Here is a 25,627-nt window from a genome sequence, read left to right as displayed (position 1 = left end):
TAGAAAAAAAAGCCTCATAGATACTTGAAGAGTGAATGTATCCGTAGTGTATATGCTCTAGACGTTTCCATTGTATCACCATACTTTTATGGTTATAACAGTTCAGGTACTGTTAGATAACCCCCTAACCAAGACAACAAATGTTAGTAGCACAGGGGTTTTTGAGTACAATGCACAAGTCGTGTTTTTGAGTATGGAATAACAGAAAAGAGAGAGTAGGAAAGCCAGTAAAGCTGCCTGGATTATTGGTATCCAACTGCTGACTATTGTTTTCTCAAAGCTCAAGATAAATTTGAATACTAGAAAGGAGAGCTACACTTTGTGTTCTGATCAGCTAGAGAGAATGCAAATGGTAACAGCAGGTACCCATAACAGAATTTTCAACTGGGTTTATGCCCATGCAGCATTCAGAGCCAGTGCATCATAGCTCTTCACTAGGGTTTCCCTACATTCTCTCTGGCTCCCACCTCCTTGCTTCTACCTGGCAAGGAAATGAAAGCAAACAGATTGATTTTAAACTACTGGCTCCTACAGGGAGAAATGATGGCATCAGCCAAGGAATGCATATAAAATCAATGTCTGTAGTGATGATCCAACTGTTTCATATTCCCAAAACATTTTTGACTAATCAAGGTAGGCGTCCATTCAGTTACAGAACAGATGTGGTAGAAATCACATTCCTACCAGAAGACGGGGTAGGGTCAGCCTATGCAGATCACCTTCTAGCCCCTGGTACTATTTTCTGAAGTCATGGTGCTGAACAAAACCTCCAGAAGGTCCCCTTCACCCTCAAGATGGTAATCTATACCAGCTAGCTAAATTACATCATAATAACTTATAGAGACAACATAAATGTTTGAAGAGTCCTCCACGTGAAACTGAGACAAAAATCATGTAAATACAACAACTTGATATATGTTTTCCTTCAAAAATAATAAATTCCTCTCCTGATCCAAGGTGCCTTGTCCCACAGCTGAGCTCTGAGGCATCTTCTTATACAGAGCTCGCTATTGAGAACAGACCTCAATTCTCCTCTTTCTCCCTCCGGTCTTTGTCAGCTCCAGCTTGCACATCGCTCACTCTTCCTCCAACACATATGCATACACTGTGTTTCTGGCTGGAGGAATAAGCCAGTCCCCCTCATAAATCAGGATTGCGAAGGCAGAGACTTGTCACGTCTCTCTCGTCATTCAGGAATACTAGACCCCAAATGCTTCATCGCATCCTGAAAAACTTTACATTGAAAAATTCTAGCCTTTATGAAAGGGTGGGGGTATTCCTGAGATACAGTTGTCAATGAAAATGTCTCCCAAAATCAGGCCAAATTTAGTACCTTCACTGTATTTTCTTCAAGTTTTACCATACAAATTAAATAAGGGTGTGTTCTGTGATAAGCTTTTGTTTCAACTTTTACAGAAAATGAATGCTGGACTGACTCACTAAAGTCTTTTTTTTAATCTCAAAGTTATCCTACACAGAGTCTTCATAAAGGTACATGTCTCTTACTCAGAAACAGACTCTTTCTGTATGATATTGTTAACTCGTGTATATTTGAATTCTATTTTTAGAAAGGGTGAATGCAATAATGTTTTAACTATGTAATTTAGCAGAAATAGAACCAAGCACTTTGATTCATGTACCAATCAAAGTAGAATAGCTTAATGCATCCCTTTAATAATCGAAAGCCTTGCAGTTTTTATAGAGCTGTGAGATCTATTTAGATGTTTTCTAGCAATGTTTTGGGTCTGGTATAAATTTTCTTCAATAGTTATATTCTGACCTGATAGCAGCATACTGTATATCAGAATCTCAGTAGTATATGAATGGATTTGAAGATTTTTGGAAAAAAAGAATTTGCCCATTCCACCTAACCATCTCTGATGTGATGTGGCATGTACATTTTTCCAAATTTCCTACTTGCTTTTAATTGTCCTCCATGGGTCTGCAGGAGCTAAGCAGAAGTGAGCAAAGCCAAGCACAGGAGATCAAAATCAATGGAAAAAAATACCGGGAAGCTTCAGCAGTTTTCCTGAAGCTGTGTTTGTTTACTTTAATTGTAATGATCTCCTTCCTAATGGTGTGAATTTCTCAATTCATAGCATATTCATATTCCTTTTGTTTTACAATTGCAGAGGATACTGATTAACGTTCAGTCAGAGGATAAGCTCAGTTAAAGGATACTTGAGTCATTTCCAAATTGTGGTTAAAATTTCACTAACAAAATTTCACTAATGCACAGCCAACTCTGTGTGTCTGATTTTTGTCTTTTTTAAAGTGGAGTGAATAATAGGAATTAATTTCAATAATTTTATATGCTACTTTGTTACTTGAATATCAGCGCGATTACTATCAGAAAAAGATAAAAGCTTTGCTGAAACAAACTGATTGTATTTGCCTCTGTTTGAACTCATTTTTAGAAAAAAAAAGTGGAGCTATCACCTGCATTTTTCGAAAGACTGAAATTTTTTTGGGAACTCATACTTTATGTTAATGCTATACTACTTTTTGTCTAATGGTAGCAACTGAAAACATCCGCTAAGATGGAACCTAGTGTGCTATACTCTAAACTATGTAAACCCGTAATTAAGGCTAATGTTTTCCAAAAGAGATTACAAAACACCTCAACAAGTCAGACAAAATGCAAAAAGGAAGGAGTTGTTATGTCATTTTTATTGCTGGAGAACTGAGACACAATAATATTGCTTTAATGGCCCCTGGTCACACATAGAATTTGTGGAGATTTCAGAAAGTGAACTGAATTCTCCTGAATGCCAGTGTGGATTTTCAGGTGAACAAGAATCCTGCTCCTTAGAAATTACATTAGTTTCTCCTCTGGGCTCACACAGTGGAATTGTTCTTGAGAGATTGGCTACTAAACCAAGCACTTTGCAGTTAAAATCTCAGTGACACCTAGGCCAGGTTTCAATGGTCTTGAGACATTGCATTGGTTTATTATGCAGTATCATAGTACTAATGTCACAGACTAGAAGAGGCTTCTGGGAGTCCAATTCCTAGTTCCAAGACAAAACCAAATGCCAATCTCTCTCTTTTTTTTTTTTTCCCTAAGAGATCTTTGCCTAGTACCTAACGCTTCTGGAGAAGATTCTTCAACATTCTTAGGGAGCTACTTGTCTCATAACACATATGACAACTGCGTATCACAGCTTAATCTCTTGTAGTAAGAGCATGTGGACTCTTGCTTCTTAAAATGGAAAAGGATATGAAAAAGAAGATGAAAAACTTTCAAGGACATCTAACTGTTGGCTGTTGCCAGCATATTCATAAGAATCTCTGAAAGGGGAGCTGCTGGGCACAATGGGTAAGTAAAAGATACCACTGAATTTTGATTATGCCTGGCCTTGCTACTGCTCGAATCTTTCTTTTTGCTGACTAAACAAAAATTTAGTCCTAATTTATTTGGCACTTTGAGGATTTTTCTTTGTTAAAGACTGGTAGATAAAATGGCCAAACTCAAACTTTTACAACCCATAGAATGTACTCTTCCCTCCTGCTGCTTTCTTTTTCTTCCATTGCTGCAGACATCTCCTGTAATTTCCAGACCCTGTTGGTTACTGCACTTGATGCTCCCAGGTGGCAGCGTGAGTGGGATTTCAAGAGCAGAGCAGAGGAAAAAACATCTGTTGGGGCTCACTAAATATGAGGAAGATAATGTAGTATTTGCTGATATGAGATATAGGATTTGAGGCCAACAAACAGGCTATCCTGTGCAGTGGGATCATCTGTTGACTATTCTAAGGAGGGGACATAATACTGAAAGCTGAGAAAAAGTCATGGGATATCTACAATGGAAAAAACCTCATCTCCCAGATCTTCATGTCTGAAAAAAGAATGGTAGCTGGGAAGGGGAAGCACAAATTATTTCTAATTAATTAATGATAATAAGTGAAGTGAAAGGCACATTCTGCTGTAAAGCAAACATCTGTTGACTATTCTAAGGAGGGGACATAATACTGAAAGCTGAGAAAAAGTCATGGGATATCTACAATGGAAAAAACCTCATCTCCCAGATCTTCATGTCTGAAAAAAGAATGGTAGCTGGGAAGGGGAAGCACAAATTATTTCTAATTAATTAATGATAATAAGTGAAGTGAAAGGCACATTCTGCCGTAAGGCAAATAAAGACAGGAAGAAATTACTTAACTCTAAAATGCCATAGCATACCTCTCAAATTACATTGACAAATTTATCTGCAAATCAACAGCAGATGAGATGAGAAGTATTGTGGATGCTCAATATGATTCAGGATCTTAATTTTGACATATTATTTGGTCATCTCTCCTTTGCATTAGTATCATGATGCAAAATGAAATTCACATTATGTATTACAGAGAACTTTAAAATCAGACCTCTTTAGTAGCACAGAGAGTTGTATCTTGGAAAGACTAAATTGACCAAAATATACTGGAAAAGTCTAAGATCAGCCAAATTATGGCACAACCTTTCAGCATTTGAATTCTGAATAGAAGCAAGAGAGCAGGACAATGGGGCAATTCTCTAACTATGTGGAACAGGAGAATGAGGTGAGAAACATCTCTTCCGTATGAAACAAAATGAGCACAACTGCAGGCTCAAAGCCATAGTCCATTAAATAATATTGTGTTTGTCTGGACACGTTAATAAAAACATTTTTTAAAAAGTAAAATCATGTAGTTATCCAGATAGCTTCTGTAGGAAATTGGAAGTCACAGGAGTCATCGCACTATTTCTATGCAGCTAGCTATTTCTGGGGAACACAAAAAACTGGTTAAATAAGCAAAATTTCAGAGCAATTAAGGACACAAAAGTGTACAAAGCATACAAATCAAGGTTCTCTGCCTTTGCTGAAAAGTTTGCTTGAAGGTGTGACAAGGAGACATGAAGACACACATACCTGGGATTCAAGAGAGACAGAAAATACTTACCCACATAAGACTTTAGCCAAGACATAAAGGCTACCAATTCTACTTTTGCAAAGAGTACCATGAGACATAAATGGTCTGGTGCATTGTGTTAAGTTGCAGTAGAAACAATAACTTTCACAGCAGCCTGTGCTTTATGAGTTTAGTTGGAAATTGTCTGATAGCATAGACAAGAGAACTGACTGTTAATATCTGCATGGCGAATGTCTTTTTTAATATATATCTGTATTTGGTTTTTTATAACTAACAGAATTCATTTGAAATAACTGTTATTTCCATAGCTGTTTTTCTTTAAATCAGTACCTACAAATGGCACTGTGAGGTCTTTTCCTCCCCTCCCCCCGCAGGATATCTGTTAGAAACCACTGGGGTTTTGTGATTGTAGTCAACCCAACAAAATCCCATGTTCCCTCCAAAAGGACTTAATGAATCACCTGTCTTGCGCTGAACTGAAGCTTCTAGATTCTATTTAGGAAGGGAGCTTTGTTTTCTTCAAAAAAAGAAGTGCTAATACACTTCCACTTGAAGCTGCTTTCATTTGAAAGTAAGTTGCCATGCTGACATTTTACTTTCTTTCCTCCAGCAAAAAAAACTGTGAATAAACTTTTCCTGGAGCAACTTCATTCAGAAAAGCATTATTTCTTGGCTCAGAAAACTACCAGTGAACGTTGGGAAGGAACAGTGCTTCACAACAAGGCTGTGCTGGATAGTGATATGATAGCGAAATGACTACATGGCATGGAAGTGAAGCTTATTATCATAAAAATCTGCTCAGAGACAATCTAGAGGTTAAAACAGTATACCAAGGAGATAGTTCCACCTCAGGGCATAGTTTACTACCCTAGCTAACCACTTTGATGAGGACAGATCAAATACCAAGGCTGTAGATGAGTAGATTACATCAGTTAAGTGAATACTTACAAAATTTTGCAATGCATGGATGACAGATGGACTTGCACAGTTTGGATTGCCAAGCTATATCAAGACCGTTAGGACTCCTGTCTGCACAGCCCTTCAGGTCTTGCAGTCCATCTGCATAATATTCCAAGGCTCAAGCACTTACTACACCCCACTACCCTGCCCCTGATCCAGTCGCCAGACAAAATGTATAGGAGGGAGGATCTCAAGAAGTTGTAGAATGACCAAAAAGTTTTCTGCTGGGAGGTAGAAAAGGAGTTCGCAATGGTTAATGATGAGGCTAATTAGTAACATATAGACAGCATCTGCCTCAAGTGCCTGAAAAACTTTCCCTATTTGACACAACACCGGCAAAAACAGGGGAGGGGACTTCCACAGTGGCTGGGAAGCAGAACTGCTGAGATTGTTGTTCATGGAATTTAATCCCTCCTGCCGGCTGAGCACAGCATCAAGGTAGTCTGCAAGGAAGCTAGAAGTTGAAGGGGTTTATGCAGCTGTTCCTTTAAAAAACGCGTTATGATGCTGCATTAAGCCTTCGTCAAATATAAATGTTTTTTACCAGAAAAAACACCCCACCAACAATGTAAACCTTACACCATGAAGTTCAGCCTATAAGAATAAATATTTCAAACTTCACTGAATGTAACAATGCAGATGTAGTGGGCACGCCTGCAAGTACTGAGGCCATAGGTTTGAGTTAGTCTACGCTATGATAAACATAATATTTCTGTCTGCTGTCCTTGATATATGCGCAGAAAGGCAAGTAGCAGAAAAAGAGGTGGGATTGTCAGTGATTCATCATCTTGCAGCCTGAGTGGGGGAGAAGCGCACATGACACGCTCTCAGCATGTCATTAATTTTAGGCTGTAGGGCTTTTCTGGACTGCAGTTTTAATTGGAATATTCTCCAGCAGGACCAACCATTTCTGCAGTTACTCTAGCAGCTGTTTCTGGATGTTCCTGTGTTTCTCAGTACTGTCTCCTGACAATTTTCTATGCCTCTCCCTTTTTTCATAGAGGCTTCTCTCTTCTTTCTGTTGTCTGATCCCTCTTCAGGGTACGATAATTGAGTTGATCTTACTCTACAGGCATGGACAGTGAGCAAAACAGGTAAGAAAAGGCATATTAATCTTTGTATAGAGATTCGTCCGTTGTTCTGAAATGGAAAATGGTCCTCTCTATGGAAGAGACTTTGTTATCCTCACTCAGGAACTAGGGAACAGAATATATTAATATTACATCCATTTCTCCTTGGCAACAATGATGAAAGTTGTATTTTTCATCAGGTTTGGAATGTCTGTTCCATGGTTTTCCCCTTTGTTCCCGCCACCATCTGGAAAGCTTGGAGAGAGAACACATCTTCATTCAGCTTTGCAAAAAAAGTCTGATTCAGGCTTAGGCTGTTGAGTTGGCTGAAGGACTGGAGACGTTGGAGCCAGGACAGAAGAAGGCAAGTCTGCAGCCTACCTGAATGCTGAAGGAAAGCTGTAACTTGGAGGCATGTCTCCAACAGCCAACTTTTTCAGAAAGGAACTAGAGCAACACTACCCTGGATTGCTTTTGCTTTTCTTGAAAGTTTCTCACACAGTGAGCATGTCTACCCTGTTACAGCCTAACTATCTCACTTCCCAAGATGATATAAGTAAAAACTTGTTATTGCAGTAATTCATAGAAATGCCCATTGAAGTTGCACCCTAATTTCCATGCTTACCTCTAGTTTCTCCTTTTTAGGACTTTGATAAATTTTAACTCTTATACTGAAGAGTTGGTGTTTGTCTTAAAAATAACTTTGAGGGGGAATAAGGGGAGTGAATATGCCTGGAGCTTTTTTGGAGGCTTTCATTTGCCCAGCAACCCTGATAGGCTTACAGTACAGTAGAATAAATCTAGTTTACAACTGGCCAGATGATTACAAAGGTGTAACAAAATACTGCATATGAAACTTCATTCAAACATGCGTATGAATTAGCTAATAAAAGCATTGAAATCGTGTTCCAATTACAGACCTAAAGTTGATTGTGTTAAAAAAAAAAAAGCACTAAGTGTATTGATGATGGAAAGGGAGAGAGGAGAGAATAGTGGAAACCGAAAAGGCTGCACTCTCAACGGCATTGTGTTGTCCTTCACAGAACTGCATATCCTGAACACCGTAAGTCAAGGGTTGCGTGCAGTGAGTTTTATTCCTTCAGTAGATAAATAGGCCTGACACTTACTTTAAACTGGCACAGAGTTTCACTGACTCAACTGAGTAAGGAACATGCATTTTAATACCTTTCAGAGAAAAGAAAAGATATTAACAACCAAGATGGGGGCTGATTGATTTCATTTTCATGAGTGAGTGAATGAATTATATGTACTGGTGGCATTTCAGTGATCTTTTTTAAAGTATATTTTGGTATAATTAGGATGAGAAGAAAATATGAAGATAAAGTAAATGCATGTGTAACTCTGCAAAGATACCTGACAATACATTTTATTTAAATGACTAAACCACTTCCTGTTCTCTGAAAGACATAAAAAAATAAAAAATATTAAATTTTCCTCGGGTCCCCTGATGTATGTGAGGGAGGGAATCCTCTAATCACAGCCTTTGAACTTTCAAATTCAGCTGGAGAACCTTACATTAGGAATAATGAATCAGCTAACGTGTAATTTAATCTAAACCTGTAGTTTCAAATCATATGGTAAACTATTGTAGAAACTTTTAAGAGAACGAAAAATTCTTCTTGTACTAGTAGCTGTTAGAATCAGTGGAGCACGACACTGGGTGAAATGTACATCCCCCCCCTTTATTTACTTTGTTCTCATTTTTATGTTAATGTAACTGTTTATATTAAAGATTAATGTCAGGAATAAACTCTTATTCAGCAACCTCCTTAACAACGACCTTCTACAACACCACTTAAGAGCGTCACACAGCCCACAGGCTAGCACTGGACAGGAGCTAGTTCAGTGCATGCAGAAGCACCCTTGGGTACACTAAGGATAAGTAATTATTTGTGAGCCTGTAGATTAATATCTTCTTTGACTGCTTCCCCATCAAGTTCCCAAGGACCAGCTACTCCATTCTACCTTTTTGTTTATGGCATCTTTTCTTCTATCATATAGAGATAACTCATAGCAAAGTGGCCAACAGACAGAGATTCAGTTACTCAACGTCATTTTGGTAATGGAAGGCTGATCTGATTTCTGGAAAACAGACTGGGAACCTTGGTTCCTAAATTTCTGGTGATGTTGTAACTACCTGTCTGTTCTGCAGTGAGTGATACCTCTTTGAGCTGATCTCTGGTAACTGTTCTGAAATTTCTAACATTGTCAGAATATTCTTAGTTAGCTTTTGTGCAGTAGTTTCTAAGATAGTATTTTATATAAATAATCTCTGTTAAAAATAAACAAGAAGATAGCTCAACTACAGAAGAATCATCCAGTTCAAATCTTCATTCATCACTAAAGATTTAAAGGAAAAATATCTTTACAAAACTGTTACAGAGTGCACAATAATATATTCTCAGTGGATGGAATCCACTCAGCTTTTTTCCTCATAGTAGACTATTCTACCATGATTTACTATTTTCAAATTATCTGCACTTTTTTTTTTCTTTTAACAGGCACAACATTGATGTTAATGGCTGTATGTTACACCCAGTTTTAGATACTAAGCCCTATTGGGAAGGATGTTGTCTTTTTGTTTGTACCTTCATAGCTACATCATTCACTGTGTATAAATACGAGAAATAGCATTAAATGAGTAATTTAAGAGATGATAAAGTAACAGCATAAATGCCAGATGAATAAACTTGCACATAGTTTTAAAAGGGGTAGTGGTACTGTTGTATTTTAAAATGTTCACTGCCTTTGGAAGCAAACAGAATAGCTTCCAGAAGGCATGAGACTTCTTTTAAGTTATCATGAAGGATGAAGGAGATTAAATAGGTAAGTTACAACAGAGGCAACATTACTATGACCAAAGGGCAAAATAAGCTTGTTTACTGAGAAAGTCACACAATCCTGTGTCTGCATCTTGCTACATGAGTAATGGCTCTTTATATTCTTTAATAGCAGTAGGGGAAATACTATAGTCGAAACAACACTGGCTGTATTTGTATTTGAAATGCTCAGCATAAATAGAAACATACTTGCTTGTGATGCATTTGATTTTTTTACAGGCTTAGAAGAGTAAATAACCTTAACTTGACTCACATGTGCTACAGGCGATCATTGTGGAAGAACTAGCATGCAGTAACTTGTACCTGCTCAAGACAGTGGCTCATGACCTGCTCTGTCATTATCATGTATCATATCTTCAGCACCATCTGAGAAGTGCCAGGACCTGTTTTTTTATCATAGAATCATAGAATGGTTTGGGTTGGGAGGGACCTCTAAAGGTCCAACCCCCCTGCCGTGGGCAGGGACATCTTGAACTAGAGCAGGTTGTTCAGAGCCCCGTCCAACCTGACCTTGAATAAACATTGGTGGATGGGGCATCCACCACCTCTCTGGGCAACATATAGCCTTCCATACGTTACATTGGTGGGGTTTGAGTTCCAAATTTTTCTCCATAATCAGGAAGGCTATATTCTTCCTGCTTTTAATAAAAGCTAAGATTCTGATGTAATCACTCTGGCAGTTTGCATGAAGTCATATGAAGCTATTGAGTATTCAATGATTAACTCAGTTTTGAGCTGATTAATTGTTTCTATGACTTCTACAGAGAAGCAGCTGATAAGCCAACGGAAAAGATGAGCTATAGTTTCAAGTATGAGCAATTACATGTTTAGAATTGAAGAAGCTAAAGAAGCTTTGATCAAAATTCATTGTAAAAAAAATCCACCCTGTCCTAAGCAACAACTTCACTGCCATAACTAGCATGAAGACCATTCAGAGAATTCCTGTTTGGCTTTTCCCCCCTACCTGCATATTTAGGCAGACTGGCTTTGCACAGGGACCTATCCATCCACAGTGCAGTACATTGGCAGGGAAGGCCGGGTGGCACGGGGCTGTGGAGGCATCGTGGAGGTGCCATGGTGGCAGGGCTGCATGCACGGTGCCTGCCTTGGAGCCCCGCTGCAGCCCTTGCACAGGTGAGGGCCCACAGCTGGGGCACTCTGGTTTTTCCTCCATGGCAAGATACCATGCAGGCATCTCTCTGCTCTGCCTGATGCCATGGGACAATCAAGTCTTTGAAAGTGGGAGAATCCCACCTCAGGTCCCTCAGCAATAGGCCCCACTGCTCCGGGAAGGACTGGCCTGCCAGCGCGGAGCTGCGTGCAAGCCTGGGTGGTACTGAGTGCCGTATGCTAAAGGCTTTTGGGTTATAACGAGGTCACCTGGCCACGCTGCATACTGGAAATGCAATTAATACAGAATCATCCAGAAAGCCTGTTGGGGAGCTCTGAAGAGCGCTACAGAGGCTGGACACTTGCAAGGATTTTCCTCCTGTATTAAACACCCCTGAGGGTCAGGGGTTATGGCCTCGCATGTTGCGAAAGGCCAGCTAGGTATAGGCATTAAGTCCAAGCAAGAGGGGAAGTCTGCTAGAACTTGCTGTGCCAGGATTAAACTGTGAAAAACACAAATGTGAAAAAAATCAGACCTATTTACTATGTAATTCTGGTACGAGTGAACAACAAGGAGTGGGAAAACCAAAGCAGAGCATTAAGTCCAAGCAAGAGGGGAAGTCTGCTAGAACTTGCTGTGCCAGGATTAAACTGTGAAAAACACAATGTGAAAAAAAATCAGACCTATTTACTATGTAATTCTGGTACGAGTGAACAACAAGGAGTGGGAAAACCAAAGCAGAAAATTATAGGGTGCTAGTGATCTCATCTAAAATACTAGAAATGTTTCCAAGCCTTAAATTTGCTGTATTACCTAGTTTTCTTGTTGGGCTGTAAAATAACATTTAAAGCTTTGCTGAAATTTCCTAAAACGTCGTGTTGTTTAAGTGACACTTACCTGCCTCCCCAGCCTGCTCAATGCTCCAGCGGAGTTTCGTGTTGACCCCGCCGGCCCCAGCATCCTGCCTGCTGGAACATTACTCAGAACAGAAGCACATAATCTGGATCAGGAAAGTACATTGTGGGACCTAGACGTGGAAAAAATAAGTATATATAATGTTGCAATAGAGTTCAACCCATCTATCAAGAGCATTCAAAGCAGGAAGTTGCTGAAATTTCACAAGTAACTTTTGCAAGTCCCCTTTAAATCTTCTAAATTAAGGGAAAACACAAGACACAAACTTTTTAAAAGGCTTATTTTTATCTAGATAATAAAGACCCATCTTTGAATGCTGCAATGTAAGGGGGGTTCCCCCTGGAAAATGTATATTGTCATTAAAGGATAAATTTTTGTGACTTCTAATAACAATCAGAAGAGTGGTTCTAGCCCAGGTAGCTAGCATTAAAGTCATTAACAGCAGTATAATTCTGTTTTTTATAAAGGGCTGGAAGAGTTCCCCTAATTACTACAACACAGCATGACAATTGCTTTTAATAGTTGCTTTTACATAGACATAGTACAGTCCAGCTATGCGATTTTACTTTTGTTCTCCCCTATTTTATAAAATAAATTAGAAGAGAATACATGAGGCAAACCTTATGGAACCAAGGTTGGGTCAGCAGCAATCCACTATACCACCGCCATTTAAGCAGTGTTTTCATAGTAAGGATCATGGCAACTGTCTAACCACCTCATTCCCCTTTTTATTACCTTTTTACAGATGACACAATAAAACCTAATTGGAATGTTTCCCTTCTCTTTTAGAAACCTCTTTTTTCCTAGAATCGCTTTCAAATCTTGCAAGTGTTGGGGTTGGAGAAACAAGTAAATTTTTGTTCAAACAACTGGTTTTGTATTCATAGCAAGACCTTGAAGAGATACAGCAGAAAATGACGAAGGCATGTTGACAGAACAGTTTATTTGGACATCAGTATTAGTATTTTTTGTAAAAGGAGTCCCAATGCAATCTGCAAGAAAATAAGTTTGTGAAGGAGGTTGCCTACCAAAGTTGTGGAAGCTCCATCCTCAGAGGTATTAAAAAATCAACGAAGCCTGGAGCAACCTGCTCTAACGTTGAAGTTAGCCCTGCTTTAGGTGGGAGGCTGGAAGAGGTGACCTGTAGATGCCTCTTCCAATGTAAATTATTCAATGAAATTAGGCCTTGAATTAAAAAATGTGGTGGAGGAGGGAGGCAGAAATATGCAAACACGCACAGGTGTGTGATTGCATAAGCATTGTTTTCTTAGAAAATTAAATTAAACACTTATAATTTCAAAGATATGGGCTGGGAACACAGTCCTATTTCTATATATATATAAAAGGGCTATTGCCTACAGTTTTGTTAGGGCCTTCTGCAGCTGGGTCTCAAACAGTAAGACTCAGTTTCCGTTGCTTTTAGTTTGGTCAGGTTGAAATTGTTAGAGCTGAAATTTCCTACACTGAATTACTTACTCAGGCTAGTGATTTTAAGTCCCATCAAGAGTAGTTCAGTCATTTCCAAAAACAAATTAGCAGAAATATGCATTTCTTTCATATAAAGAAAATGTTTATAACCATTTAATTAAAGCTGTGTTTTTTAGTAATGTGTTCAAGTTTAGCAGCCTAGAAAACCTGCATAAACTCGGCCAAGTCATGAGTGGCTTAGTTGACATAACTGCAGGAAAGATTTGCTAGCGCTGTGTAGCTGGTCTCCAGCAGTCTCTTCACAATGAAGATATTCCATCTCAGAGCTTCAGAGGCAAGCAGAACTCTTTGTATATTAAAAAAAAGGCTTCCTACAGGAACAATGTGGTGAAGGCTGAGGAACAGAAATTAGTGATGCTGCTGGTGCACAGCAGTGGAATTTGAGTAGTATGACTGAATGTAGAGCACAGCAAAGAATTAAGACAGAGTGGAGGTGAAAAGAAGGAGGAAAGGTTGAGTGTGGCAGAAGTGGGAGGATTTATGAACACTAAAGCATATTCTTCTCGAGAACTTGAAACTCAATCCCGTGCTCACTGCCTTCCCATGAATTCATAATTTTAAAAAGGTATTAGATCTTTAATCACAGTATGATGTAACGATTTCCTTTTTCTCCCACAGGATTTATGAACAAAATGGATTCTGTTCACTGAATGGATCAAGCTCCTGAAAAAAACCTGTATAAACGTCCTTATTTGAAAAAGCAAGATGTGTAGAAAAGGAGGCAGAAGATCACAGAAAGAAAAGCATGGGTTCAATGACAAAGGCAGCTGAATGCAGCTGTGAGGAAGAGAGTCCTGTCCCTGCCTTCATCTCACCATCTCCCTGTGATTTGGGCAAGTTCCTTAACCCAGATTTTTCACAAGCGACAATCATTTTCTGAGTTCCCTCCTGCAAGAAATCTTGACTTTAAGTTGCTTTGTATATCTGCCCTTAGGATGAGATGCTTCATGCTCCCCAAGCATATATTTCTAGTCGCTATAGTCAGCTAGCTCAGATGCAGGTCTCTCCAGTGTAGATGCTACAGTTTGCAGAAATGAGTGCCCTTTACAGAGCTTAGTTCAAAAAAGCATTGAGTTCTCACAGCTGCAACAGAACATGCTGGGGGCTATATGTGAACATAGGCAAGCCTAGAGAATCTCTTAAAAAACAATCCATCTCCAGGTATCACATACTGGACCCAAAATCATTAGGTTCTTCCAATCTTTTTCCATTTGTAAAGTAAAATTCCCATTTTCTTATCCTTCAGGACTTTTGAGAAAAATGAACTAATTCATGTTCAAGAAGCAATTGGATACTATACTGCTAAGTGCCATAGAGGGAGGGCAAAAAAAGATAAAATTAATTATTCTGGATATACAACGTGGTGCAAGGAATGTGCAGCAAATCAGACATGGGGCCATACAAAAGAAGAATACATGAAATACAGACTATCTGCTTTTCCTGGTTTTCCCGGGTTTTTTTAATATATATATAATATATATTTTCTAGACAGTGTAAAATCACATTTCTTGTGCCCATGTAACTAATTACTGTAAGATATAGTGTAACTAAGGCTGTAGACCTTTTTTTATTAAATAAAAAAGATGTAAAATTAAATAAAATGAGTGAAAGAAAGCTGTAAGTAGCAAGGCAGCATGTAAACCTCAATGTGATGACTTTTGCCATCACCAGCATCCAGTGTTGGTCATCGCAGAGCAGGTTTACACTTGGAATCCCCGGGCTGAGAACAGGGACTAGTGCAATCCCAGGTGGGCTCCCAGTGCCGCCCTCCTTCCCAGCCCCTCTGCTGCCCAGCGGTGATCCACGCTGCACGTGGCAGCCCTGAGTACAATTAGTCACGTTAACTCTAGTATCAGAACTAATCTAACCTCAGGAATGTGAAATACTATTTGATCTATTTCCCCTGCCAAGAAGCAGCATAAAACTCCACCTAGCAACCATACCATTACCAAAGTACACTAGCAGGGAAACAAATCATGCTGCTTGTTTTTCGGCCACAGGCTACAATAGACGAGCCTGCGAGAGTTACTGTGACTCCCATTCCCATGTTCTTGAAAGCACACTACACGCACTCGGTTTTAACAGATATGCAGATGTCTATTATTTTAAAATACTTTGACGCAGCCTAATATGACATTCAGACTGAGGCTACATGACTCAGGAGACAGCCAGTATGGCTTATACAAACAGATATAATTAGTTATTATTTTTGAACACGTGTGCTACGTTGATACCTTTTACTCTTCCAAGCAGGTTGGTGGCAGTAACCAGCTGCAGCTTTCAGATGTCAGGCGCTTAGATTTCCATGTTCCTGCAATACCTCTCCTCAGTCCTGGAAGGGCAGGTAAGGTTCCTACTTCCCCTTGCAGGAAGACAGACAGTGACACTGTCACTTGCTGGAGATACACGCAGGCACCACTGGTACAAGTGCCATAATTCTTAATTAGCCAATGCAGCACCAAAACAGGCCACAGAGTTCATGTCTAATTTTCCATCATGTTGGTTACAGAATTGGTATTATGTTAATAATAGTTAACAACATATTAACAGTTAATATGATATTTAAGATATGTGGAGTGAAACCTTGTCAATGTTGTTATTCCTTTACATAAAATGGGTCTTCTACTGCATGAGTTGTTCACAAGATCGTTAGCTCAACAACTGCATTGTCGTATTTTGTATCTGCACAAACAGGATCTGTGGCAGACGGTGCCCTGACATCACCAATGAGCTCAAGTCCTTTCTCCAGCAGATACAATAAACTTCTCCACGCTGTCCTTACTTATAGCTTAAACTCTAGGGAAGAAAATTACTAAGCACTTGACATTCACAGCCTTCTGGCAGTCTGCAGCCAGGGAAAGGTACACTGGGAGCCATTTTTGGCTAGCAGTTTAGAATATGGCAATCCCTCTACTCAAAAATAAATTACAGCCAGTAAATTTGCTTCACTTGTATTTTTATTTTACAAAAAGGCACTCTAAAACATTTGATAAATTCTAGTCATGGGTGGGCTGGTTTAGCAACTTTGGTGTAAGATTTTTTTTAACTGTCACAGGGTCAACCCTTCTAGTCTACAGGTATTTTTATAAAGTAGGCTTTCAAAAACAGTTCCTCAGTGGGCAACAAAATCAGCCATTTTTTTGGTAAAGAATTTTTAAGCATTGGCACTAGAGTTAATTGATAAACTATTAAACTGTTAAGTTGTAATTTATAGTAGCTATAATGGCAACAATGTCTGAGTGATCACCCTATGCTGCCACTAAAGACATACCTCATCTGTTACAGCATGAAATACTGTAAGATGGTTTGTAACGATGCATATATCTTGTTACCTGCTGATAATAACCTATCGGCAAGGACAACAGTTTAATTATATAGTACATCTCCTGCTGGCTTCCAAATATTTCTGCTGCTCTTCCCCAATTTCTTAGCTAAAAAAGAATCAGTCTCCTTGTTTTTACAGTAGTACATTAATTTATGAATGGAAGACAGAAAGCTTTTATTAGCTGCTGAGGTGCCTGAATTCTTTGTGTTGTCATCATGATATAAACATCTAGCGCCAGCTGCCCATAAGTCCTGATGGATGGTGGAGAACAGGCCCCAGATCGGCTAAGGGATGTGGAGGAAATCCCAGACTAGACCTCTCACAGAGATGTGCAGAATATTATCTCAAAAGTGGCACTCAGCCCTGGCCAAGTGGGATCTCTGCTTACACTGATACAGTACAGCCAGCTTGGATGAAATGTCTTTCTCTTATAGTCCTTCCTTCAGGTTCATTCCGAGCGTGGAATCATAGCACCCATCTTGGGAACGGCACTGGCCCAGCAAGAGCAGAGGAGCCTTCAGTAGGCAGGAACCTTTGAGGTGGTCACCAGCAGCTAAGGTTCAGTGTTTGGCACAGAAGCAGTGAGAAGGTAAACTGATCTGAGATTAATGACACGGAATCAGAAGTCCTTTTGTCTGTGAAAGAATAATCTGTGTGTCTAGGTACTGTGGACCTCCAACATAGTCCTATCCCTTTGAACTCCTGCTCGAAAAGGAGTTTTGAGCATCTATTCCCATGAGAACCTATTATTAGTGCTTTCTACCAGACTTTGGTCTTTGCAGAGACAGATATATCAGCTTGTTTGTTAATATGTCAGCATTTATTCCTGGAGTTAACTCCTGTCCTATCAATCAAAGCCTGTAAAATGGGAATCAGAAATCTGGGTTGAGTGAGAAGAATGTCTTTAAATTTGGGAACTACTTATAAAAAAATAAGGTGTTGCTTCATACACATTTCTCTGAGTAATAAATGGTCAATAATAAATAACTGATAGTAGGGATTTCCCCCCTCCATTTCTGAGCAATTACTTTTGAAATACTTCTGAAAATTAGAAATATTTTAGTATGCATGCACAGCAAATGGACATGTTTGAGATATTCTTGCTTTGCCTAACACAATAATTTGGTGTAGAGAATTGGAAATGTATTATAATAATGAGAATTGGCAGTGCATTACAGTCCTGTAGTTAAAATAACCTTTAAAGTCACTATCTTCCTTTATGAGTTTTTAAGTGCACAGAAAGACCTCATGAAAAACATGAGTACAAGGGTATTTACTCTCCCGGCTTTCAGCTCCTATTAATGGTGCAGTGATGAAACAGAGGATATAGCAGCAAGACCGTGTCAGGTAAAAAACAAGAGGGATAAAATATGTACTTCTGTGCAGACTAACAAGTTTGTTCCAACAACTGAAGTTGGGCTGCTGTGCTTTACTGATCCCTGCCAGCAATAACACTGTGTTGGCCTGCAGAACAGTGATCTACTTTACACCACAAAACACGTTATTTTCATAGAACAAGGTGTCTCACAGAGGGGCTGTTCCAGATTGACCTTCTCCCTGATGCGCTGGCTGCAGCAAGCTGAACTCCCTGGGCACAGAAGAGGGAAACATTTGGCTGACAGAACCCTGCACCTGACCTTGGAAGGCTTGTGTCAAATGTATTACTGGCCATGGCCTGGAAGAGACTGCAAGCTGAAGTGAGAAGGAACTTTTCACTCTTCAGAAAAAAACTAGCATTATGTTATCCATACTACACAATTACTCCACATCAGCCTGTACCTCTGTTCCCTGTGATCCCTCTCTATTTCCAGTGAGGATCTAGGAAGCCTCAGAATGGATCTGACCATAATATTCTTTTTCCCAGAGAATTCATTCCTAAAGACAACAGGGACTGATGTTACACTCTAGAGAGCTGGCAAAGCTGACCGTTATCATTTGAGTTCACAGGGCTAAAATTATTGTTACAGGCTATAAAGTCATACTACATGTTCTTAGAGTTTAGAACAGTCCAGTAGGCTCCCAAAGAATGAATTTGATACCTCTCTTAATCTGTAAAGATCATTTGTTTATACTAAGTTGATCTATAATTAAGTATCTCCTTCCAAGATAAAATAACCAAGTGATACCTTTCTATTTATCTAGTACATGTCAAATAAATTGGTAACTGCAAATCGAAATAAACACATTCAGAACGGGCAAAGGAAGTGCTATGCTATTGGCTATTTGGAAATTATAGCAAAACATATTGTGATATTATAATCAGGACTTTGTTCTGCAATATCAAACTCTTTTAAAAGTAAGGAGCACAAATAGACCTGCTGTATACAGAAGGAATCACAAGGTAGTGGTTGTGCACAACAAGGAGAATTTCCTATTACTGGCTTTTACAGAGGTAATTTTGCAGGTTTTAACAATACAATCCTTCACAAGTTTCTGCCCCACACGTCCCTTTTCCTCCTACCTTTTGGTTTCATTAGGTGGAAAGTGGTATTTTTAACAGCAGACTCATAAATGCATTTGCTTACTGAGGTTTATTACCGGCTAATACCTCCCTATTAACCTGCTATCACCTACAGTATCTCTGTATCACTATTTGCAGTAGGATTCCACTTGATTGCAAATTTTCAGTTCCCTCCCTGCATTTAATGCACTTTCAAGTGTATACACTAAGATGGTAAATAACTTTTCTCCCAGCTTTTTTATCTCTGTCCTTGCTATGTTAACTAGGCTCACAGCAGCATCTTTGTTTTCTCCTCATTTTTGCTGTGTGAATTTGTTAGAAAACAATGACAGATTCTCACACAGCAGAACCAGAGAAACGGGTGCCAGGTACAAGGTTAAATACAATTGTTAAACTACGTCTTTTATATTTATAACAAATCTTATGAGACAATTTTAAAAAACATTAAATAATTGGAAGCTAAGCAGTATGAGTTCCCTCATCTTCTTAGTACAAGAAAGAAAGAAAAGCAAGAGGATGTCAAAAGTGTAAAATACTCACAAGTCTCGGTAAAGCTGTGCAGCACATTGGCACAGAGGCGGTTAGGATAAAGTTTGCAGTAGTGACAGCAGCAATCGCTCCACCCCCTCCTCCGTCCTGTTTTACTTTCAGTTGTTGTATAATAATGTAGGACTATGTTTGTTCCTAATACAGTCTGGAAATTATTCTCACCACAAATAGCAGATAGTAGGGATTTCCCACTGCCATTTCTGAGCAATTTTCAAGCTTGGAAAAAAACCAAAAAAAACGTGGGGAAAGACATATGCCTGTGATTCAGAAGGCAGGCAAGTGACTGACAAACACAAAGAGCAGCTGCGTGCTGTCCCAAGCAGCAACTTATCCTTCCATAAAGGGAAGGAAGCCCACAGTTTGTGCCCTTGTCTCTGCACAGTCCCTTTCCCCTTTGTAACCTAAGTGTATCCTCCCAAACAGAGCTCCCAAGAGTTGCTTACCTTGGAAGCAAACACTATAACTCTATGCTTAACTCCTCCTCTTCTCTGCAGCCTGAACAGGAGGGAAAGAGAAGTTGCCTTTCAGGGCAACATCAAGAAAGAAGAGCACAGCCGTAGGAAAGGATTGGCAGGACAAAAGAGTTTCTCCAAAAGGTACAGCATCTGGCTTGCTGTGGGACGACAGCACAGAGAGGTGTCATAGGCCCAGGTGACATCAGAAGAGGATCCTTATAAAGCAGCTGAAAAAATACTCTGCAAATTGCACTGAACTCAAAAGTTGTGGATTTTAGTGCTTAAGATAAGTGTGGGTTTAGTGCCTATGATAATCACAGGGCATGGCAGCTGTAATCCTAAAGTCCTGCTTAGACACCTCGTGATGAAAATCCTTTCTACCTTGAGCTAAACTTTAATGTCCTGAAGATGAGGCTCGGCAGCTCCCTAGAAGCATTCTCAGGTTTCCAGGAACCATCACTTACCTATGTAAGGGTCACGCACTCCAGAGGCAACAGTGAAAATGGTACTTCCTCTTATGCAGTCGTCTTTCTGTCCTCTTCTGCGTTATTCTGGGTGCTGGTTGTTATTTTGTGCACGTCACACTCTGTGAGGTCGTAAAAATACTCTGCTGCTAAATGCGAGGGGTTTAGAAATGGCTCTGTCTCCTTACTGAAGAAGTGATGTTTCTAGAGTTGGGCATTTCCTTCCTGTTTCTCTGTGAAATAACATTTTTTCAGGAACGCTATTTATAAAACCTGGTGAACAATACCAGTTAGTTACCTGTGCTGGGATATTCTATTACAGCCAGATTCAGAAAATCTACTTAAGGACCTAAATAAGACTTCTGTATCTTGAACAGCTGTCGTACAAAAGAGAGAAACAAGGACTGGAACTGAGTGTTTCCAGAGAGTACTTTTAGGTGGCCGCATGACAAATTCATTACATGAGGCAGCTTGCTGCCATTTCTCAGCACCCCTGCACACCGTATCCTGTGGTTCAACGCTTGGGTCCAGCATCCATTCTGCAGAAAAGGCACCAAAGCGAAATGCAGCCACGCTGATTAGCTCCTGTACAGGATCTGGTTTGCAGTCACTACCACTGCAAAGAACCTTCCAGCAATGTAACACAAGGCAAAAAAGCAGAACTCACAATTTCATGCTCTCCAGGGACTCTTGGCTCTCTCACATGACACTGTATCTGTGTCTCCAGAAAAGCAGCTACTCACGCTCCTTGTACTCTGTCTTAGTATAGAGTGTTAATATCACTTTTTAAGCAGTTGTGCAGACATGGGAGGTGAAATCTGCCTCAGCTGGCAGCTCTTAGAAACCTGGGCAGGATTTGAAAGAGAAAGTGGAAGTACAGACTTGGCTGGAATTCTTGCCATGACAGAGAACAAAAATGCAAGTGAAAAGGAAGTACCAGCATTGCAGGAAAAAACACCAGCCTAGATAAATATTTAAACCAGAGGAACATACTCGTTTATTAACTGTCTTGTGATAAGGGCACATCTTCTAAGACAAAAGTGGTCATAAACACCTCTGTTTCTTCAGTTTACTCCAGCTCAAAGAGTGAGAGTGAATTATTTCAAGTATACATGTGAGTGTATGTATTTGGACGGGGGATCCCAAAGTCTCTCATATTTGTCACTGCTTAAAACTGAGAGAAAATAGATTGTTTTCCATTTGTCTTTGCTTTTTGATGTGAAACCTTTGCTATACCATAATTTGTCAGAATTTTCTCAACTAGGAAAAGTTTCTAAGCAAACAGCCAAAAACAAGCACACAAAGCTTTAGGTATTCATGAATTATATTCTGTGGGAAAAGGGGAAAAATCACTCATCTAAAATTTTTTTAAAATCACTTTCCAAACAGTTTCCTTTGAACACTGCAAAATGGAAACACTGTATATAGGGTGGATTTTTTTTTTTTTTTAAAAACTACCTCTCGGGTTTGTTCTTTTTTTAAGAACTATGTTTTGCTGGCATTTCTGAAGTTAAAATATATCAATTTCTAGCTTAATAAAAAACCTGTTCCTAAACATTACAGTAGTTGTATATAAAAATAATGCAAGTGTCAGTATGTATTACGTTACAATAGAGTGGCAATACTACCTGCACTCCCTCAAAATTTAATTCTCGTTCATTTTCTTAATTACACAAAAATGTGCTTCCTAATTACACAAGGGACATTTTACAGTCATCTAAACACTACTAGCCACATCAAGGTGTTTATTTATAGCATAAGTTATTCTCATCCTCTGCTACGAGCAAAATACCCCTTTCTAATTTATGGAAGTTTCATTTATAGTGGACACAGGCTGTTTGGCAAGATATTGGCAATTGCTGTCACTAATGAGCTACTAAATTGTAATTTAGTATGATAAGTGCAGTGACAAAGAATGTGAATCGCTTACATCATGCAAACAGTAAAGTGAAAACAGATGCATGAATGTCATTTTGAAAATAAAACAGGATAACTGAAAATTCAAACATGACCGTACTGATTTGAAGCAACATTGCCCAAACGTTTTGTGCGCCTGCATGACAGCCAACAAGTTTGGGTTTGCTGTACTCTTAAAAGTTTGCCCGTATTCTCGTGAAATTAATTCCTCTGGAATTGGTCTTAGTTTTGTTGCTGAACACCGGAGAGGAAGTATTGCTACAGGAGCAAGAGTGAAGAAGTGGGAGGGAAGAAGGCTTTTCCAGAGCAACGTGATGTGGGTGGTTATACAAAAATGTCGTGTTTTCTGAAGGTAGCTGGAAAAAAATGGCCGTTCTTGCAGAGACAGGTCCCTTCAGGATGGCCCCCAACCGACCCAGCTCAGAGCCAACTTTCTTTGCTAAATTTCTGAACGCTTAAAGATGGGACTGCACTATGCTCTTCTCACCTACTGTCTCAGTATCAGTTCTTTTAAAAAAATTCTTGAAATGGAGGCTTTCTCTGATAAGACACTATGCTCTGATAAGCATAATGATTTTTTTTTTTAAATGAATTCCAAAATTTTTAGAGAACCTGAACCCAAATGTATAGGCAGATGCAGAGGACAGTAATTGGAATTTGAATAGTGTCTCTTCCTGAGTATTTTTTTATCATAGTGTTCCTGCTGTGTTTGAATTTTTGCTGCAGGGCTGAACTACTACACCCTCAAGTATCAACTTCGTGAATTTCTGCATAGGAAAATGAAAGAACTGTTGTTTTCTTCCTCTAGGTGACAGAGTGGATATAAAGAGCTGATAAGCAGGTACCGCTTTGCAGCCAGAGGAGCTAACTCAGGGGAAAACAGCCTTCTGCCTTTGAGGAGTCACACACCAGCATTCACCATTACTGCATGGGGTTTCAGCTAAGGTGAGCCTTGATTCTTGTGATAGTGGCCAGCAGCAGAGTGCCTTACTCCTGAGCAGGAGAGGGCAGAGGGGAACTTGTATGATGAGGGGCTTATGTAAATCTGTCTTTGATACATGCTAGGAAGGTGCATTTCTGGAAATTATAATCTTCAGCAAATCATACACATAACTGAATTTGGGAACTGTCCTGCACCAGTGCTGTAACAACACCTAAACCAATATTCAAGTCTGAAATAATTCCATGGCAGAGTTATTGCTGTAATAGAACACGTAATATACTAAACATGTTACTAGGTGGGAATGTGTGCCTTCAGAAAATCTAGGCAACTTCTGTTTCATGGCTGGTATAGGACTATAGGTAATCTGTCTTTTTTTTTCATACTAAATTATAATGTGTCCTAAATTATAGACTCTTCAGATTGGTTATTAAAAACTTCTGGCACCTCAAAAAATGCTATTTAATTTCTAGACACATCTGGAGAGACATTAATATTCTGCCTTTCAGAAGCATGCACAATATTTCTGGCATGTTATAATTTATCAACTATTGCCACTAAGCATGAGCTATTCCTATTTAAAGAGCTAGTGTTTCCAAGCAAAACCATATCAATTGCTAAGTTAGCAAAAAGAAAACAAAGGGAAAGGCTTTTAATGCTTAAAATGAGTAGGAATATGTTTCTGAATCTGTGAAAAAAGTTAATGCAGAGAAATGTGCAGCTCTTAGTTGGAGTTATGTGAGGAACATATAATCTCAAGTGTTTTGTTTAGTGCCTTATGAACAAGCACTATCCTATTTAGACAAAATATTTGCAGTACTGCAGCCTAAAAGTTTTCCTAAATGAGTCACTCCTTAAGTTGTGTGATAGATACAGAAAATCATACACAAAATAAAATAAATATGTGAATAAAAAAGCCGGCTAACATCCCAAAAGGCACATCTTCACTATAGCGGTTTTCTCAAGTTATACTTGTGTTATTTCTCTCTGTGTTAATCAACCCTGAGTGGAGTGGCCAGACCATAAAACTCTTGCAGTTCACACTGTCTCAGCAGTCTCTGATGTAGAGAGCTACATGCCAAATCCACAAAACTGTTAGCCAATCTAATCCTTGTTTAAATTCCCACAGGAATAATTCTCTACTCAAACGCTTTTCTGAAGTTAGGTGCTGTGCCACTTGACTTTAGATGGCTGGGTACTTTCTGAACTGGGCAGCTGGAGCCCAGTGCAGTGCCGTGGGAGTCAGGCACATTTCGCTGTTAGGGTTCACGTGCTGAACGGAACACTGTCTAAATTAGCCAGTTAGCAGGGCTGGGAAAAGCCTTTTGAGGGTTTAAGTGCCCTTGGCTGCACTGGCCATGCCTCCAACCAGGATCCATAGCTCAGGACCCTCCCCTGAAAGCAGTGCCATTCTTCAGTTTAAAGAACAGCGTCCAAGGCATGTGTCAGTCAATTATTATTGTTTTTACTAGACAAGCATTTTAGGAGTGTTTCTCAACAGAAATTCCAGAACTGAATTGAAGAATCAGAATGTTACATTATAATAATGAAACTGAATCACCTGGGGGGGGAGCGGATTCTTTTCCTCAAAACTAACTGTTTGTCAAAACAATTTGTTGAGATCTCTGAGTCTTAGTCCATGTAGACACCCTCTCTGAGGTTAACAGCCTGCTTTGCCATTTGTAGTTGGAGCTTTCAGGAATGCAGGAGAATTAGATCCTAATGCATATGATGATGCAAATAAGTCAGTCCTACTAAAAAGAAATAACATACAAAAGAGAGGGCTGACAGAGGAAAGAATGCAACTGAGTAATGATGTGCATTCCATCAAGATTATTTCCCTTTTTTTCTCTTTAATACTAAAATACAACAGCCATGACGTATGTATCATATTTCTCATTTGATAATACTGTTTTATAGTTTCATTATACTATAATACAGCTGGTCTTTTTAATGCTCAGAGCTTTTGTGACAAAGGTAGAAATCACTCAGTAGAAAGTAATTTCTATATAAATAGAGAAAACAAGGTATTTAGCTACCACACGGACAGAATGTATTCTGAACACTTGAAATTTAAGAGACTCTGCACAACATACTCTATTTAGCCAAAAGGAAGGAAAGGGCTTTCTCCAAGTAGTTTAACTTAAAATTAGGAGCCATATCAAATTCAAGGTTGTCTTTAGTTTTGTCACGTCGCTTTCAGGTTACTAGGGTAAGTA

At 39.2% G+C, this 25,627-nt stretch overlaps 1 protein-coding gene across 6 annotated transcripts in view; it reads right to left on the bottom strand.

The window, feature by feature from the left end:
• Positions 1-19,686, bottom strand: part of IL15 (interleukin 15) — a 55,236-nt gene extending 35,550 nt beyond the window's left edge. For 4 of the 6 annotated variants that reach the window (XM_019474881.1, XM_019474879.1, XM_019474880.1 and 1 more), the window contains exons 1-2: positions 19,624-19,686; positions 11,792-11,921 (exon numbers count right to left, since the gene is read on the bottom strand). In XM_019474881.1, the coding sequence (XP_019330426.1) occupies positions 11,792-11,854 (63 nt within the window). In that variant the 5' untranslated portion in view covers positions 11,855-11,921; positions 19,624-19,686. Of the gene's footprint in view, positions 1-11,791; positions 11,922-15,531; positions 15,660-19,623 lie in introns of all 6 variants that reach the window. The other 2 variants (XM_009290312.1, XM_009290314.1) reach the window with 2 other exon arrangements.
• Positions 19,687-25,627: the final 5,941 nt, after the last annotated feature.

Source organism: Aptenodytes forsteri, unplaced genomic scaffold, assembly GCF_000699145.1.
Source record: "Aptenodytes forsteri isolate BGI_AS27 unplaced genomic scaffold, ASM69914v1 Scaffold125, whole genome shotgun sequence".
In the NCBI taxonomy this organism is placed as follows: domain Eukaryota; kingdom Metazoa; phylum Chordata; class Aves; order Sphenisciformes; family Spheniscidae; genus Aptenodytes; species Aptenodytes forsteri.
This window is presented reverse-complemented; position numbering and strand designations above follow the sequence as displayed.